Below are 13,348 nucleotides of genomic sequence, written 5' to 3'. Positions count from 1 at the left end.
GGGCTCCTGTGCTAGGAGCCTTGATGCAAGGAGAAGCTGTCCCCAGCCACACATTGCAGGGTGAGGCTCAGATACTTACCAGCACCAGCCTTTCAGGTGCTTATTCTAGTCTGGCTCAGAGGGAGCCGAGCTTTCCTTTCCCTGCTGAGTCCCAGCTGGAGTGGGCGTTATTGTGGCCCCCTCCACAGTTCTACCTCTTCCAAGCTAAAGCAGCTTTCCATGCCTTGCTCTTGGGGAAGATTTACAAATCTACCACCCAGCCCTCCCATGCGGTGCCTTATGTGATTTTTCAGAGAGAACTGTGTCCCACTTGATCCTCTGCTTTTGGCTGAAGCTCCTGTGCCCCTGGAGATTGTGATGAATGGAGGTGCAAACCTGCCTGGGCCACCGTGGCTGTGTTAACGGGGTGCATGCACAGGTCTATGATATGGGGCTGTCTGTGTCAGCCTGCGGTCTTTCTAGGGTTTGTTTCTTCCCATCTTCTTTTCTCCTTGCTCCCCCACAGAGCAGGATCTCAGCAACCTCTTGCACAAAAGCCTCTGGCTCCACTGTGCCTCTCCCAGGCCGTTCTGCAGCGACAGCGCAAGAGGGGGCTGACAGCACATGCTGCGGGATGGGACCCCCTGCCTGCCCCGCGGCACTGGGGGCCCCCCGGGCCAGATGTGCCTGAGGGGGCAGGCTTGGAGGTGCCTGGTTCTTCCTCCCTGGCTACATGATCTGAGGGATGGTGGAGGTGGGAGGCTGGGACTATAAATAAAGTGAAAAAAAAACATAAAGAGCACTGAGAAAAGAAAGGCTGGGGAAAGAAGCTGGGGAGGGATGTCCTCAAAATCAAAAATTAGTGCTTCAGGTAGCCCCTAGCATGGTCCTCCAGCTCTGAGTCCTTGCCCACATCCAGAGCCAATTAGAGCTCTCTCAAAGCAAGCTTAAACACTTTTCATCTCCTTTTCAAGTTATTTTAGCTAATGGCATCTTCTTGCGTCCTCCAGAGCCAGACCCTGGTAGCCAGTCAATCAGGCTTATTCCTCTGGGGCTACTGCTCCTTCCTGCAGAACCTGCACCCTGAAAGTACCTCTTCTACAGTGTGGAAATTTGGGTGATGGAGGCAAAGTGGGTCTGGTGGAAGCAGCTCCCTTGTCACACATTGTGCAGAATCTGATTTCCTTTCAGCCTCTAGTAGCTTGTGACTCTGTACGGTCTGAGGAGAAGGAGAGAGGACACAAAGACACACCTGTACAATTTTGGGACTGACAAGGTTCAGAAAGGCCACCTGCAACTGTGGAAGCACAATGAGCCCAAGCGGGCACAGAGCTTATTGATTACATCCCAGTGTGGGACCAGCCATAAATATGGAGCAGAAGCAAGCTTGTCTGCACCCAGGGCATCTTCATTAACAAAATGAGGACAGAGACACTGCCTCCCTCATCCATCAGGCTGAAACACTCCTTATTTCTTAGTTTAGATGTTTTCCCAGTTCAGGGACATCAGTGCAGTAGGGATTTCAATATGTGAAAGGGTTTGGTGGGAACAAGCCCTGTTCCTCTAACAACAGAGCCCAGTGTCTCTGCTTACCCCATGGCCAAGGTCATCAACTGAATCCTGAAAACCCACCTGCTCCTTCTGGGAGGCAGGGTTTTATGGCAGAAGAGCTGCAGTTTATGGCACCATGGAGAAATATGTCGGATTCACTTGGCAACAGCAAATGGAAAGTTAGTCTATTAAACAGTAAATTATCCCTCCAATGCATCTTCATTGAGGAGGGTTAATGAGTGGCTGCAGGCAGAGTGAGTGGGAAAGAGTGTGTGTATGCACAGTGCGGATGTGGAACAATTGCTGCATCTGGAGACCCTGGAGCCCCCGATCCCACGCTGCACCAACAATAGCATTTCCATGTGCAAGGCACTTCACAAACACCTCCTCGCGTGTGGTTTATTCAAACCAGCTTGCACTGCGCCGCAGAGCTCCCAGGCGGTTGGTGTGTCCAGCCGTGCTCGGAACAGCATCTCCCCATCTGCATCTGGGCTGCCTGGCGCAAACGTTTTCCTTGTGGGATAGAGCTGGTTTTAGGAGCCCAGGCTGCAGGGATGCAGTGCCTTGCTGACTGTCCCCCTCCTGCTGTTCTGCAATTGTTCAAGGCAGTGTGACAGGCTGCGCTCCCCCACCTGGACGGTTCCTTTTATGTTAGGCTGGGGCCAAACCCACCTGCTTGGGAGCCTTGGCATCTCCTGCATCATCACACAGCACCCAATGGATGCTGTTTCTATCCCTTGGTCCCAGTGGTGAAGGTCCCCAGGCAGCAGAGGTGCCCCACTCCTGCAGCCACATTCACAGAGCACTGCTGGCCACGTTTGCAGAGTGATGCTGGTGGTGTTCCCAGGGCAACACTGGCAGTGTTCACAGGGCGATGCTGGTAGTGTCTAGAGGGTGATGCTGACCACGCTTGCAGGGCAGTGCTGGCCACATTCACAGGGTGATGCTGGCTATTTCTGCAGGGCAACGCTTTTGCTGTTTGCCTGTGAGGTAGGGCTTGTGCCTGCAGAGACACAGGAAAGAGCACATCCCAGCCCTGCCTGCTGCTGCTGCTGCTGCTCACCAGGAGAGATTTACTGTGATCCCAGTGGCCCCGGCTGCCCGCACCACTCTATAATAAACCCATCAAGGGCATTGTCGTGCTGCACGAGTCCAACAGGTGCCCTCATGGGGCTGACACGCTGGCCTGCTCCTACACAATGCCTCACTCTCCAAAGCTGAATGTGTCTGCCTGGACAAAGGCAGCCTGGCTTCCCAGCATGAGCTGAGCTGGCCAGGCAGGACAGATGCAGGCAGCCCGTCCTATGCAAGATCTGTGGGGGACACTGAGAAGATGAAAGCTATGGACACTGCTCCAAACACGTCTCTAGCTGGGTCTAGTGTGTTTTAGTAGTGTTGCTTGCAGCAGAATTCAAAGCACAGCCCCAGTGCAAGGAGGGACAGATCCTGCTGTTGGAAATGCTCCTCAGCAGGGAAGTTGGACCTGGCACTGTGCATGTGTGCTTGTGCTTTGTGTGGCAAAGCTTTGGTAGTGGGGGGTCTTCTGTGAAATGCTGCTAGAAGCTTCCTCCGTGTCCAGTGGAGCCAGTGCCAGCAAGCTCCAAGATGGATCAACCACTGGCCAAGGCTGAGCCCATCACCAACAGTGGTAGCAGCTCTGGGATAATGTATTTCAGAAAGGGGAAAAGTTGCTTCACAACACCAGCAGAAGCTGGGGAGAAGACAGAGAAAATGTGAGAGGAAGAACTCTGCAGAAACCCAGGACAGTGAAAGAGGAAGAGGAGGAGGTGTTCCAGGCACCTGTTCCAGATTTCCCTACAGCCTGTGGTGAAGAGCAGGTTGAGGTAGGGTGTGCCCCTGCAGCCCATGGAGGACCACAGTGAAGCAAAGATTCATCTGCAGCCTGTGGAGGACCCCATGCCAGAGCAGGGGGATGCCCATGGGAGGAGTGTGAGAAGTCCATGCTCTGAGAAGGAAGAAGCAGCAAAGTGTGATGAACTGACCACAGCTCCCATTCCCTGTCCCCTTGTGCCACGGGTAGGGAGGAGGTAAAGAAAATTGGGAGTGAAGTTGAGCCCAGGAAGAAAAGAGGTATGGCTGGAAGGTGTTTTTAAGATTTGGTTTTATTCTTCATTATCCTACTCTGATTTGCTTATAATAAATTAAACTAATTTCCCCAAGTCGTCTGTTTTGCCTGTGTTGGAAACTAGTGAATGATCTCTTCCTGCCCTTATCTCGACCCATGAGCCTTTCATTATATTTTCTTGCCCCTGTCCAGCTGAGGAGGGGAGGGACAGAGTGGCTTTGGAGGGCACCTGGCATGCAGCCAGTGCCAACCCACCAGACCCCTATTGCCTGTGTTTTAAGCACTTCTGCTCTGCAGCAGTGCCTGATCCCACCCTGAGAAGGGCTGAGTGCTGCTGTGGACAGGTGACAAGCCACAGCACTGCTTCGAAGCACAGCACAAATGTCATAGCAAGCATGGGCCAGGATGTGCTGCCTCCTGTTCACATGGCTGGGTGTGGGGTGCAGCACGCTGCCTGGAAGCCCAGGCATGCTGGAAGGTGCTATTGGCCACCAGTGGCACTGACAGGGACACAGAGACAGCTGAGCCTGTGGGAGAGTTAACGGGGGTGAGCTGTGACCCACCCTGTGTGGGTGGAAGTGCCTGGATGCTGCCCTGGGGGGCTTGGCTTAAAACTGGCAGCAATTTTTTGTTTGAAGGTTTGTAGCTGCTTCGCATCTCTTTGCACGACAGGTCTGGCGCGTACCCTGGAATCCTTCCCCGGATCTTCCCATGAAAACTCCTACAAAAAAAGCTTCTGCTTCATTTTAACCAAACCCAGAGCCCATCAGACGATCCAGATGGTCTCTCTCTCTATCAAGCAGTTTGGCCCAAATCCCGGTGGCAGACGGCAGGACCAGGCCTCCCCTGATAAAGAAGTTTGGGGTTTATTTTTCTCTCTGCTCCTCATCCATATTCAGAGGCACCCTGGGCTTTTCCCAGGCAGCTGTTGCTCTCCGAGGCCCACCCCATCAGGGTGCCTGGGTGATCTGAGATCACCCTAACACACCAGGAGCTGAGGTACGGGAGGAGGGTCTTGGTGCACAGCCTGTTCCCCCACGCTGCTGTCCTGGCTCGCTCAGCCATTGTCATGTTGGCAGCCCTGCAAGGGGGTTGCTTTTGTAATGGAGCAGCTGCCAAGGGTTTGGCCGTGTCTGGCAGCCCAGCTCAGTGGGATGCCCCGTGGTCCCAGGTCATGGGGCGCTGGCTGCGTAGCAGGCGGAGGCAAAAGCTGCCACAGGATAGCAGTAGTTGAGGTACCCCCAGGAGAAAATGTGGATGCTGGCCTGAAACGAGGTTTTCATCCCCCCAGCCCTATACACCTGGAAGAAGGGTAGGTGATGGTGGGCTCCAGGCCAGCCCCTGCCAGGTACTCCCTGTGCCAAGACCACGGCCCTGGGTGTAATTGACTGGGTATTGCTGCAGCTGGACACAGAGATGGAGGGAGCCGGTTTTTCTGCAGATCACAAGGATTTGCCTGAGGCAAGTGCATGCAGAAGGGAGGAAACAAGATCTCTTGTTCCTTCCCGCAGGCATCAGAGGTAAAGGGCAGGTTAGGAAGACCCAGTTCTGCTCTGCTGGCCAAGGGGTGAGGGGAAGTTTGGGAGGAAGGAGGATCACAAGCATCACACTGGTAGCGGCCAGCTTTGGGGAACACTAAGCCACTCTGAAACAACCTTCCTGCCCCAAAATTCAGCTGAGGTATTTAGTACAGGGCCTCTTTATGTGCCATTGCCACCAGGGTATCCCTGGGAGCCCCAGGACAGGCTGCAGGGCCACCTCTACAAAAGCTGTGCCAGCAAAGGGTCGGGTCCCAGAGTCCTGGGAAGCAGCTCATCTTCCTTGCTGTCAGGGCTGCTGGGTAGCAACGGGGAACAAACCCCTTTCATCCATCTCAGGCACAGCTTCCTCCCGGGATTGGGGCCAGAGGAAGGAGATGTCACGAAAATGCAGACAGATGATGGGAGCCAGCATTCGGGATGGGAAAGGGCTGCTCATCTGGGCCAAGCTGCTGCAACCCTGTGTGTGTGTGAGGTGGCCCTCACTGGAGCAGGACCCCATGCAGACACCTCCCTCTCACCCTGATTAAGGAGCTTGTGGAGCTCCATATGCAGAGGGCATTGATTTAAGAGGCACCCCTGCTCCTGGGATCTGCCACCATCCCTGTAAATATCCTGTTGAGTGGAGAAATGGGTGTGCAGCGCAGTGTCCATGCTCACACAGCTCTCCTCCCGCTGTGGTGCAGTGCAACAGGCTCCCACCTACCCTCCTTTCATGGGTCTCCTTTCTGAGAAGGGTATCTGTGGTAGTTGCTGCCAGCACCCAGGGCTCTGCTGAGCACCTCAAAATGCTCAATGTTTTCTTCAAGGACTCAGCTCTTGGAGCCATGGGGTTATGAGTGTTTCAGGTGTTATTTATAAAACAGGTGACCAGCTCTCCTGATTACACCCTCTTGCTTTACACTTGCAGACCTCAGGGAAGAAAATGGAAGGTAATAAAATGAATACAGTGCTCACATTTCTGAGAACACAGCTAATGCCACAGATGTGACTTCAAGATTTGCTGTCTGTGTGTGGGGCAAAGAGCAAAGCAGTGAAGCCTCCCAAGTCCCCTCTGTGTGCTGGGTTGCTCCGCCACAGGATTCCCATGCACATACCAGGTACCATCCTGGCTAAGGAGAGCCAGCCTGCCCTGCAGTCCCCGCGGGCTGCCGGGTACCCGCGCCTCACCTGGTCTCTGTGGATGACGGGACGGGGCTTCGGGCTGCCGGGTGGGAGACAGGACAAGCCTCCATGGAGCACACCAGGGGATGTGAAAGCTTTTGGCACCCCCCGAGGAGAGGTGGGAATGCTCTGCTTGCGACCTCCCAGCTCACAGGTTGCTTCTCAGGTCTCTGCCAGTCCCCGGGATGTCGCTGTCCGCAACCCGGCATTCCGCAGCTATCTCCCGGGGAAGCTCGGCTGCCCCGCAGGGCAACTGCACTGTCCCGGGTGAGGGGACCGAGCCTGAGCCCACCTTGCTGCACGGGGTGGGGCGGCACAGAGCCCCGACGGCTCTGGCTGCCGAAGTGCCGGTGCCCTGTCCGGCCAGGACCTCTGCTGCCTCCGCCACCGCGGGTACCGGGGCAGCGGGGAGGAGCGGAGGCGGTGGCGGGGGGGCCCGTCGGGGCGGGCAGGGCGGGAGGGAGGAGCCAGTGCGGAGGCTGAGCCTGGGCTGCGGGATGGGGCGGCAGTGAGGGTGGGCGGGTGTGCGCTGACGGGGCTCTCGCCCCGCAGCCCAGCCGAGCCGTGCCGAGCCGAACGGCGGCGAGCCCAGCTCCGCTCCCCGGTGATGCGCAGCGGCCGCGCCGCCTGACCCTCCTGCCCGCTGCCATGGCGGCCCCGACCCCCGGAGGGGCGGCGGGGGTCCCGGCGGGGCTGCGGGCCGCCGCCTGGCTGCTGGCGTGCGCCGTGCTGTGCCGGGGCCCGCCGCCGCCTGCCCGCCGCTGTGCGCCTGCAGCGGCACCACGGTGGACTGCCACGGCTCGGCCCTGCGCGCCGTGCCCCGCAGCATCCCCCGCGGCACCGAGCGCCTGTGAGTACCGCCGGGCTTTGTCCGCCGCCGGCGGGCGTGCGGCGGCGCGGGTGCGGGAGCCCGGCGGGGCGCTGGGTCCGGGGGGCTTGTCCTGGGGTTGCGTGTCCAAAAGCGCGTGGGGAGCCAGTGCCCCGCGGGGCTGCGTGGGCAAGAGCCCCGCGCGGGGTGCGGTGCGCGCTCAGGAGCCTGTCAGGAGTGTGTGCGGGAGCCCGTAAGGGGATGCGTGTGCAAGAAGCTGCCCGTGGCGGGGGTGTGCAGCAGCCTGTCTGGAGGGGTGTGCAAGTGTCCACGGTGTCTCTTAAGGGCAGTATTTGTGCAAATGTCTGTGGGGCCACAGCCGCCTGCTGAAAAGCTGCATGTGGTGGGGTGGGCGATGCGCAGCGTCCCGCTACGCGCGGGGCTTGGGTGTGTGTATGAGTGCCTGTCCAGGGGGTGCGTGTGCAAGAGCTTGTTGTGTACGTGCATCATCCCCTCCGTGAGGGTGTGCAATAGCCCGTCGAGGTGGTGAGCAGTGTGCGTGGAGAACCTGCTGGGGTACGGTGTGTGTGCAAGCCTTTCTCCGTGGGAGAGGTGTGCAAGGGGTCCGGCACGCGCAAGAACCCGCGTGTGCCAGTCTTGTGTGCAAGCATGTAGAGTGAGCTTGGGATTGGAGCTGTGCTTGAGGGGGTGGGTTACTCCAGGGGGAGCCTTTGCGCTGGGGCAAACCGGAATGGGCTGCAAGCCCCATGGCACCCACAGGCGGGTGTGACTTGACACAGGATACCCACACGACCAGAGCAGAGTTCTCTGAGGGGCCCTGTCACCCCAAGCCCCTACCCGTACTGGGCACCCCTTTGTCCCTGGGAAGCCTTCCTGGGAATGCTGCACATGGTGCTAGGATCAGGTCCCATTCCCCTCTGCTCCCTTTGGGACCTCCCCACGGTGTGCCCAGCCTCCAGCCAAGCACACAGCTTACCCGACCCCACCAGTCCCCTGTGCCTGCACCTCACTGCTCATCAAAGCCCTTGCCAGGTCCCTAGGGGTCATGGGGGGTATCCCTGGCTCTCTTGGCTGGACCCCATAGCGAAAGCTTTTCTCTCACAGTCATGGTCCAGCTGGCTGTGGGGGTCCTGTGTCACCCGCTGAGCTCCCCTGAGCAGGATTGGTGCCTCTTTGCTTCTACTCCTGGCTGGGCAGGTTTACCTGCTTGGGATCCTGTGGCTGCAGGGGGTCCCCACCCCAGGGAGATCAGCATGAGCTGACCATGTCCAAGCCACTGCAGGCAGCACATTCCTGGCATGCAGGTGTCCCCAGTCCCTTCAGGAGAGCAGGGCTATCCCCAGCCTGTCCCCTCCAATCAGTAGCAGCAGGTGCCCCATCCCAGTGACTGCAGTGGAGCACAGTGGCACAGTAGCCCTCTATCCCAAGCCCTGGGGCCACGCTGTCCCTATATCCGTCTTGCAGTGCAGGGAAGTGTTGAGCTGCTGCCTCCTTGGGCAGGAGAGCTGAAGGATGCATCCTGGGAAGCTACACACGAGGCTCCTGGCCCCGTGCTGTGCTGCTTGGGGCTCCTGGAGTGTGAATGTGCCCTTTGCTTGCAGCTGGGCAGAGACCTCGCAGGCAGGGACTACAGAGAGGGACTGCAGGCAGCTTTGCAGCTGCCAGGGCTGCACCCAGCATGCAGCCCTGGGAGCTCTGTGGGATACCACTTCAGAGGAGTTTTCTCTTCTCCCACCATAATTATCCTCGTACAGATGATTATTACCCAGCACAGCAACCAGGCTGCTGTGTGCTGCCATCCCATAGACCCAGTTTCTGAGGTCTGAGACAGGATCCTCCTTTCCTCTGTACCCAGAGCAGGGGTAAGGTTTGTGTATAACCTGCTCCAGCCTTTTCTGCCTTCCAGGGAGCTCGGAGGGCTCCTCAGCATCAGCTTTCCATGCACCTGTGTGCCGGATGCTGGGGGAGTGTGTGCATTGAGCCCCCACCTCTGCCTGCCAGGCAGGTGCTCAGCACGGCTCAAATGAGGCAGTGCTGGAGTGGGCTGATGGAGGATGCCCCTGGTGGGTGTCTCACTCCTGCCTCGGCAGGGCATTTCCCCCCCTCTGGTAGTGGGCCCTGTTTGCTGTCTCCTGTTCTACCTCCACCAATCTAGTCCTCCATATCCATCACCACCCAGCAGCATTGGGTTTTCTGTATTTTCATGCAGCTGGCGATGCTGGATCTGCTGGCTGGGCTGAGCTAGTCATGCTGCTCTCTCGTGGGTGTTGTCTGTTGGATAACTACTTCCCACTGTGTTGCACACCCTTGCAGATGCTTGAGGGTGTCTGTGCAGAGCGGGTCTATCTCCGACAGTGAAATCCTGCTGTAACAGTTCTTAAGTGAGTTTGAGTTCCCTGCAAAGAGGCTGCAACCTCTCAGTCTCCAACTCCTCACTGCCTCATGGAGCAAGGTCAGCTAGCAACCACAGGAGCCTGCAGCAGGGTCTGTGCTCAGGACTTGCTCTCTGCAGGGCCAGGTTCTCTGTGGGAAGTCATCAGCCTCTTATCAGTGCTCTCCACTGCCTGCCTCTTTTCCCAAGCCTCAAGATGCACAGCATGAGCAATGCCAATCTTGCCATGTATCCCACAGTGCTGGTGAGCATTGGTGTCCCTGCTGTTGTATTTCTCACCTGTTGCATGGCAGTTCAGTGTTTGGAGGCTCCAGGCTTTCTCCAGTCTCCCACCTAACCTCCAGTCAAACCCCTGGACAGGGCAGCACAGCCACGCCTGCTGGCACTGCCAAAGTCATTGTGGGGGCTCAGTCAGCAATGCCCTGTGGTGAGGTCTAAGTTTCACTGCTTTTGAAATACACCCTTTCCCTTTGAAGAGGGAATTATTTGCCTTGCAGACTCACTGCAGCTTTGGAGAATCATGGGCTGGGGACAAATCATCTTGTCTTCCGCTTCAGGGTTTCCTGTGAGCTGTCTCCCTGGTGCCAGGCTGTTGGTTGAGGATAAGGGCTGCAGACGTGTCTAGGATGGAACATGAGGGATGGCTGCATGGGGCACAGGGGACACAGGACCCCTCTTCCCTTGCACCAGGGCACGGCACATTGCTCCCTAAGTGCCTTCTAGTCTGCAACCCAACGTAAATGGGGGTTTATGCACCTCCCTCTGATTGGATCATGCACCTAGCAAAGAGGGGTTTGCTGCAACAAGGTAGGAAGCAGCAAAGTCTCTGGGTACTTTGCATGGCTGCCTGCCCTCCTGCCTACGCCTCTGGCAAGCATGATAGAGGCAGTCCTGAAGGCATCGTAGGCAAGATGGATGATAATCCTCCAGCACTACAGTGTTATCTGCTCCCAGGAGTCCCTCAGGCCTCAGCCACCATAGAGAAGGGCACAGTTCTTGTCCCCGTTAGCTTGCTTTTCTTTCTTCCTTTGAACGTGTCTCTGAAGAGCAGACTGCCCTGTCACAGAGGTGGGTCGATCTCCCCAAGCCGGCAGGATCAGTGCAGATTTGCCACTATCAAATGGCAGCTTCCAGCCCAGTTCTTTGCATGTGGGGGATGAATTGAGTGTAATGGTGTTGCACTTGCTCCTGCTTTTGAACTTTTCAGCTGACAGCTGAGAATTGCCCTACTCACCCCTTTTGCCTCCTCTCCAATGGGCTGAACGTCCCCCATCTCACCACGGGCTGTGCAGTGCCCTTCTGCCCTGTACGAAGGGAAGCAGAGCTGGGTCTCCACACCCTTTGGCTCTGGCTTTTCCCTTTCAGGGTCCCTGGCCTCAGCATTTCATCAAGGCTTCTGTTTGCCTTGTTTCCAAAGTTGGGGTGTGCCTGTGCTGAAATGGGCCTCATCTAGGCTGCAGCCAGCTCTGCCACCCCCCTGTGTGCACTGGTGAAAAGAAGATGCACTGAGGTCCAGCCTTCAGGTGTGGGAACACAATGCCAGGACAGCTGCACCTGAAGCACACTCACATGCTGCCCAACCATCGCCAGCCAAAATTCCAGCAGTGAGCTCTTGTTCAGAGCGTGTTTAATTCATTCACCTGCATCTACCTCTCACCAGTTAATCAAAATGTCTTGCAGCAGCACGGCTGGTGTACTGCAGCAGCACTTGTGCATTCCACACCAGTTGTTGGGCTGCTGCTCCTTTCAAGGGCTTCGGGGACTGTTCATTCTTAGGAAGCACCTCAAGAGAGTCAACCTCTCCCTCTCCTGAAGTGCTCAGGCAAGTTTGCAGTGAGCAGACTAGTTGTAGAGGCACTTTGCAGGTTTTGCAGAGTTCTGAGGCAGGATGCAGGACCTATATCCAGCCAGAGCAGTACTTGGAACTGCTGGAACTGCCCTCAGTTCTTGGGAGAGCCAGTACTGGGCACTGGGAGGATGTGGACTGGCTGGGGAAGGCAGCCTGCTCAGCCTGCTGCAGTGGCTTCCTTGGGAGCCTTCCTGGACAGAGGAAATTTGCAATTCTATTCCAATTTCTCCCTTCAGCTACGTCCAAGGCAGATGCTGTCTATATATCGCCATGGTAACGCTGCGTTCTCCCTCTCCATGGAATTGCATGCTGGAAAAATATTAGTTTAAAAAACTATGTCGTGTTTGTATTGACTGAAGTCGAGGCTGATAGCAGAGGATCTATTGTCCCCTGGTTGGGAAAAGTCACCAGTAACAGGCAATAAAGCTGGGTGGATTGGCCTCTGGTGACCACTTCTCACCCCACACAGCAATTGCTTCTCTATAAACCCTTCCCTAGCTCTGTTTTATTGCATCCTTTAAAACAGATATTTTTGCCTTAAATGTGCTGCCACTTTGCTCCTTCAGAGTGATGCACTGCTAACAGCAATTCCTTGCTGCTGAGGTGGGAGCAAGGAAGGGGAATTGTTTCCAGCTTTAATTCTGGGTCTCTCGTGTGCACCTTCAAACACCCTTGCTGCTGTCCCCAGAGCCTGCAGCTCCAGGGTGAGCTGGGCACAGTGGCAGTGGTGCCAGTGCAGGGTAGCACACAGAAACAGTCCAGTTACAGACTCATTACAGGATGTGCATTTGCTTTGAGTTTCATTCTCCCCTACTTCATTGTTTTCTATTGAGCCTCCAGCTGGGAGAAAGAGCGAGGCAGATATAAAAGGCCAAGGATGCACAAGACACCCCCAGGGGCATCAGAGCCCACAGCCTGAGGGATCAGAGGCAATCTGGGGTGCCATCAGGGTGTTGGGGGCAAAGAAAAGGTGTCCTGTCCAGGGAAAGGTGTACAAGCCCATGACCCTGCATTGAGAGGGGCTTTTCCTGTATTCCTACTCCAGTTTGCTCCCTGGGAACCTGGTGCAGGTGAGCATGCACAGGAGAGTGAGGTGGGCATCCAGGGGAGCCTGTCTTTGTCTCACTTCCGAGTCCTTCATGGTTCTCTGCCGATTCCAGAAGTGCTTAGCCCCACGATGCATCCTCTTTATTGCTACTGAAATAACCTTTCATAAAACCTGAGAGGCAAGGAGATGTTTCTGTGCATGTTTTGCTGAAAAGCAGTAAAAAACCAGTTGTGCGTTAGCAAATGGCCTCATCCTGGGGGATGTCAGACCCAGATCACTGCTCCCTGGCAGGCTTCCAGTGTGAGTAGCTTCAAGGCCAGCTCCGGCAGCTGGCCCCTGTCCCCACTCAGGGGACATCGTGGGACGGCTGCATTGGCAGGAGCAGTGAGGGCAGCAGAGGTTTTCCTGCTGTATAGCACCAGGCTGCAATTAGCAGTGTGAGCAGCGAGAAGGATAGTTTGCAGCCAGGTCCTTAGGGTTGCAGCACCGCTAGAAGCCGTAAGGGAATGAGGTGGTATGGAGGGAACCTCTGTTCCATGTTGGTGCAGGGTTGGTCCCAGGCTGTCCCCTCTGGTACCATCTCAGACCTCCCTGCCACATTCAGACTCTGAGGCTGTGGTGACTGTCTGCTTCCCTGGCATGCATTTTGGATGCACTTGCTGCTCAAAATAGCAGAGGCAACTGTCCTATGGGGGAGAGAGGCTGCTAGGAGGAGGAAGATCAGAAAAAAGGGAAATTAATTTTTCAAGCGATGCAGCCAAGGAGCAGCCCTGGGCACCAAGAGTGGGAGAGATGCAAGCTCCTGGCTCTGGATATTTCTGGGTAGAAGAAAGCCCTAAGTCCCAAATGGGATGCACCACGAGACCCAGCTGGTCCAGGATTGAGCAGGCATCTATAATAGGTGTCTTCCCA

General features: G+C 56.4%; 1 protein-coding gene across 1 annotated transcript in view; it reads left to right on the top strand.

The window, feature by feature from the left end:
- Positions 1 to 6,951: 6,951 nt before the first annotated feature.
- The window catches only part of SLIT1 (slit guidance ligand 1), a 61,634-nt gene continuing 55,237 nt past the window's right edge, over positions 6,952 to 13,348 (top strand). The window contains 2 exon segments of the mRNA XM_050305831.1: positions 6,952 to 7,060; positions 7,063 to 7,168. Coding sequence (XP_050161788.1) covers positions 6,967 to 7,060; positions 7,063 to 7,168 — 200 coding nt within the window. The 5' untranslated portion in view covers positions 6,952 to 6,966.

Source organism: Myiozetetes cayanensis, unplaced genomic scaffold (genome assembly GCF_022539395.1).
Source record: "Myiozetetes cayanensis isolate MyiCay16 unplaced genomic scaffold, myiCay2020 scf10, whole genome shotgun sequence".
NCBI lineage: Eukaryota > Metazoa > Chordata > Aves > Passeriformes > Tyrannidae > Myiozetetes > Myiozetetes cayanensis.
The sequence above is the reverse complement of the archived record's forward strand: the minus strand, read 5'-3'. Positions and strand labels throughout refer to the sequence as shown.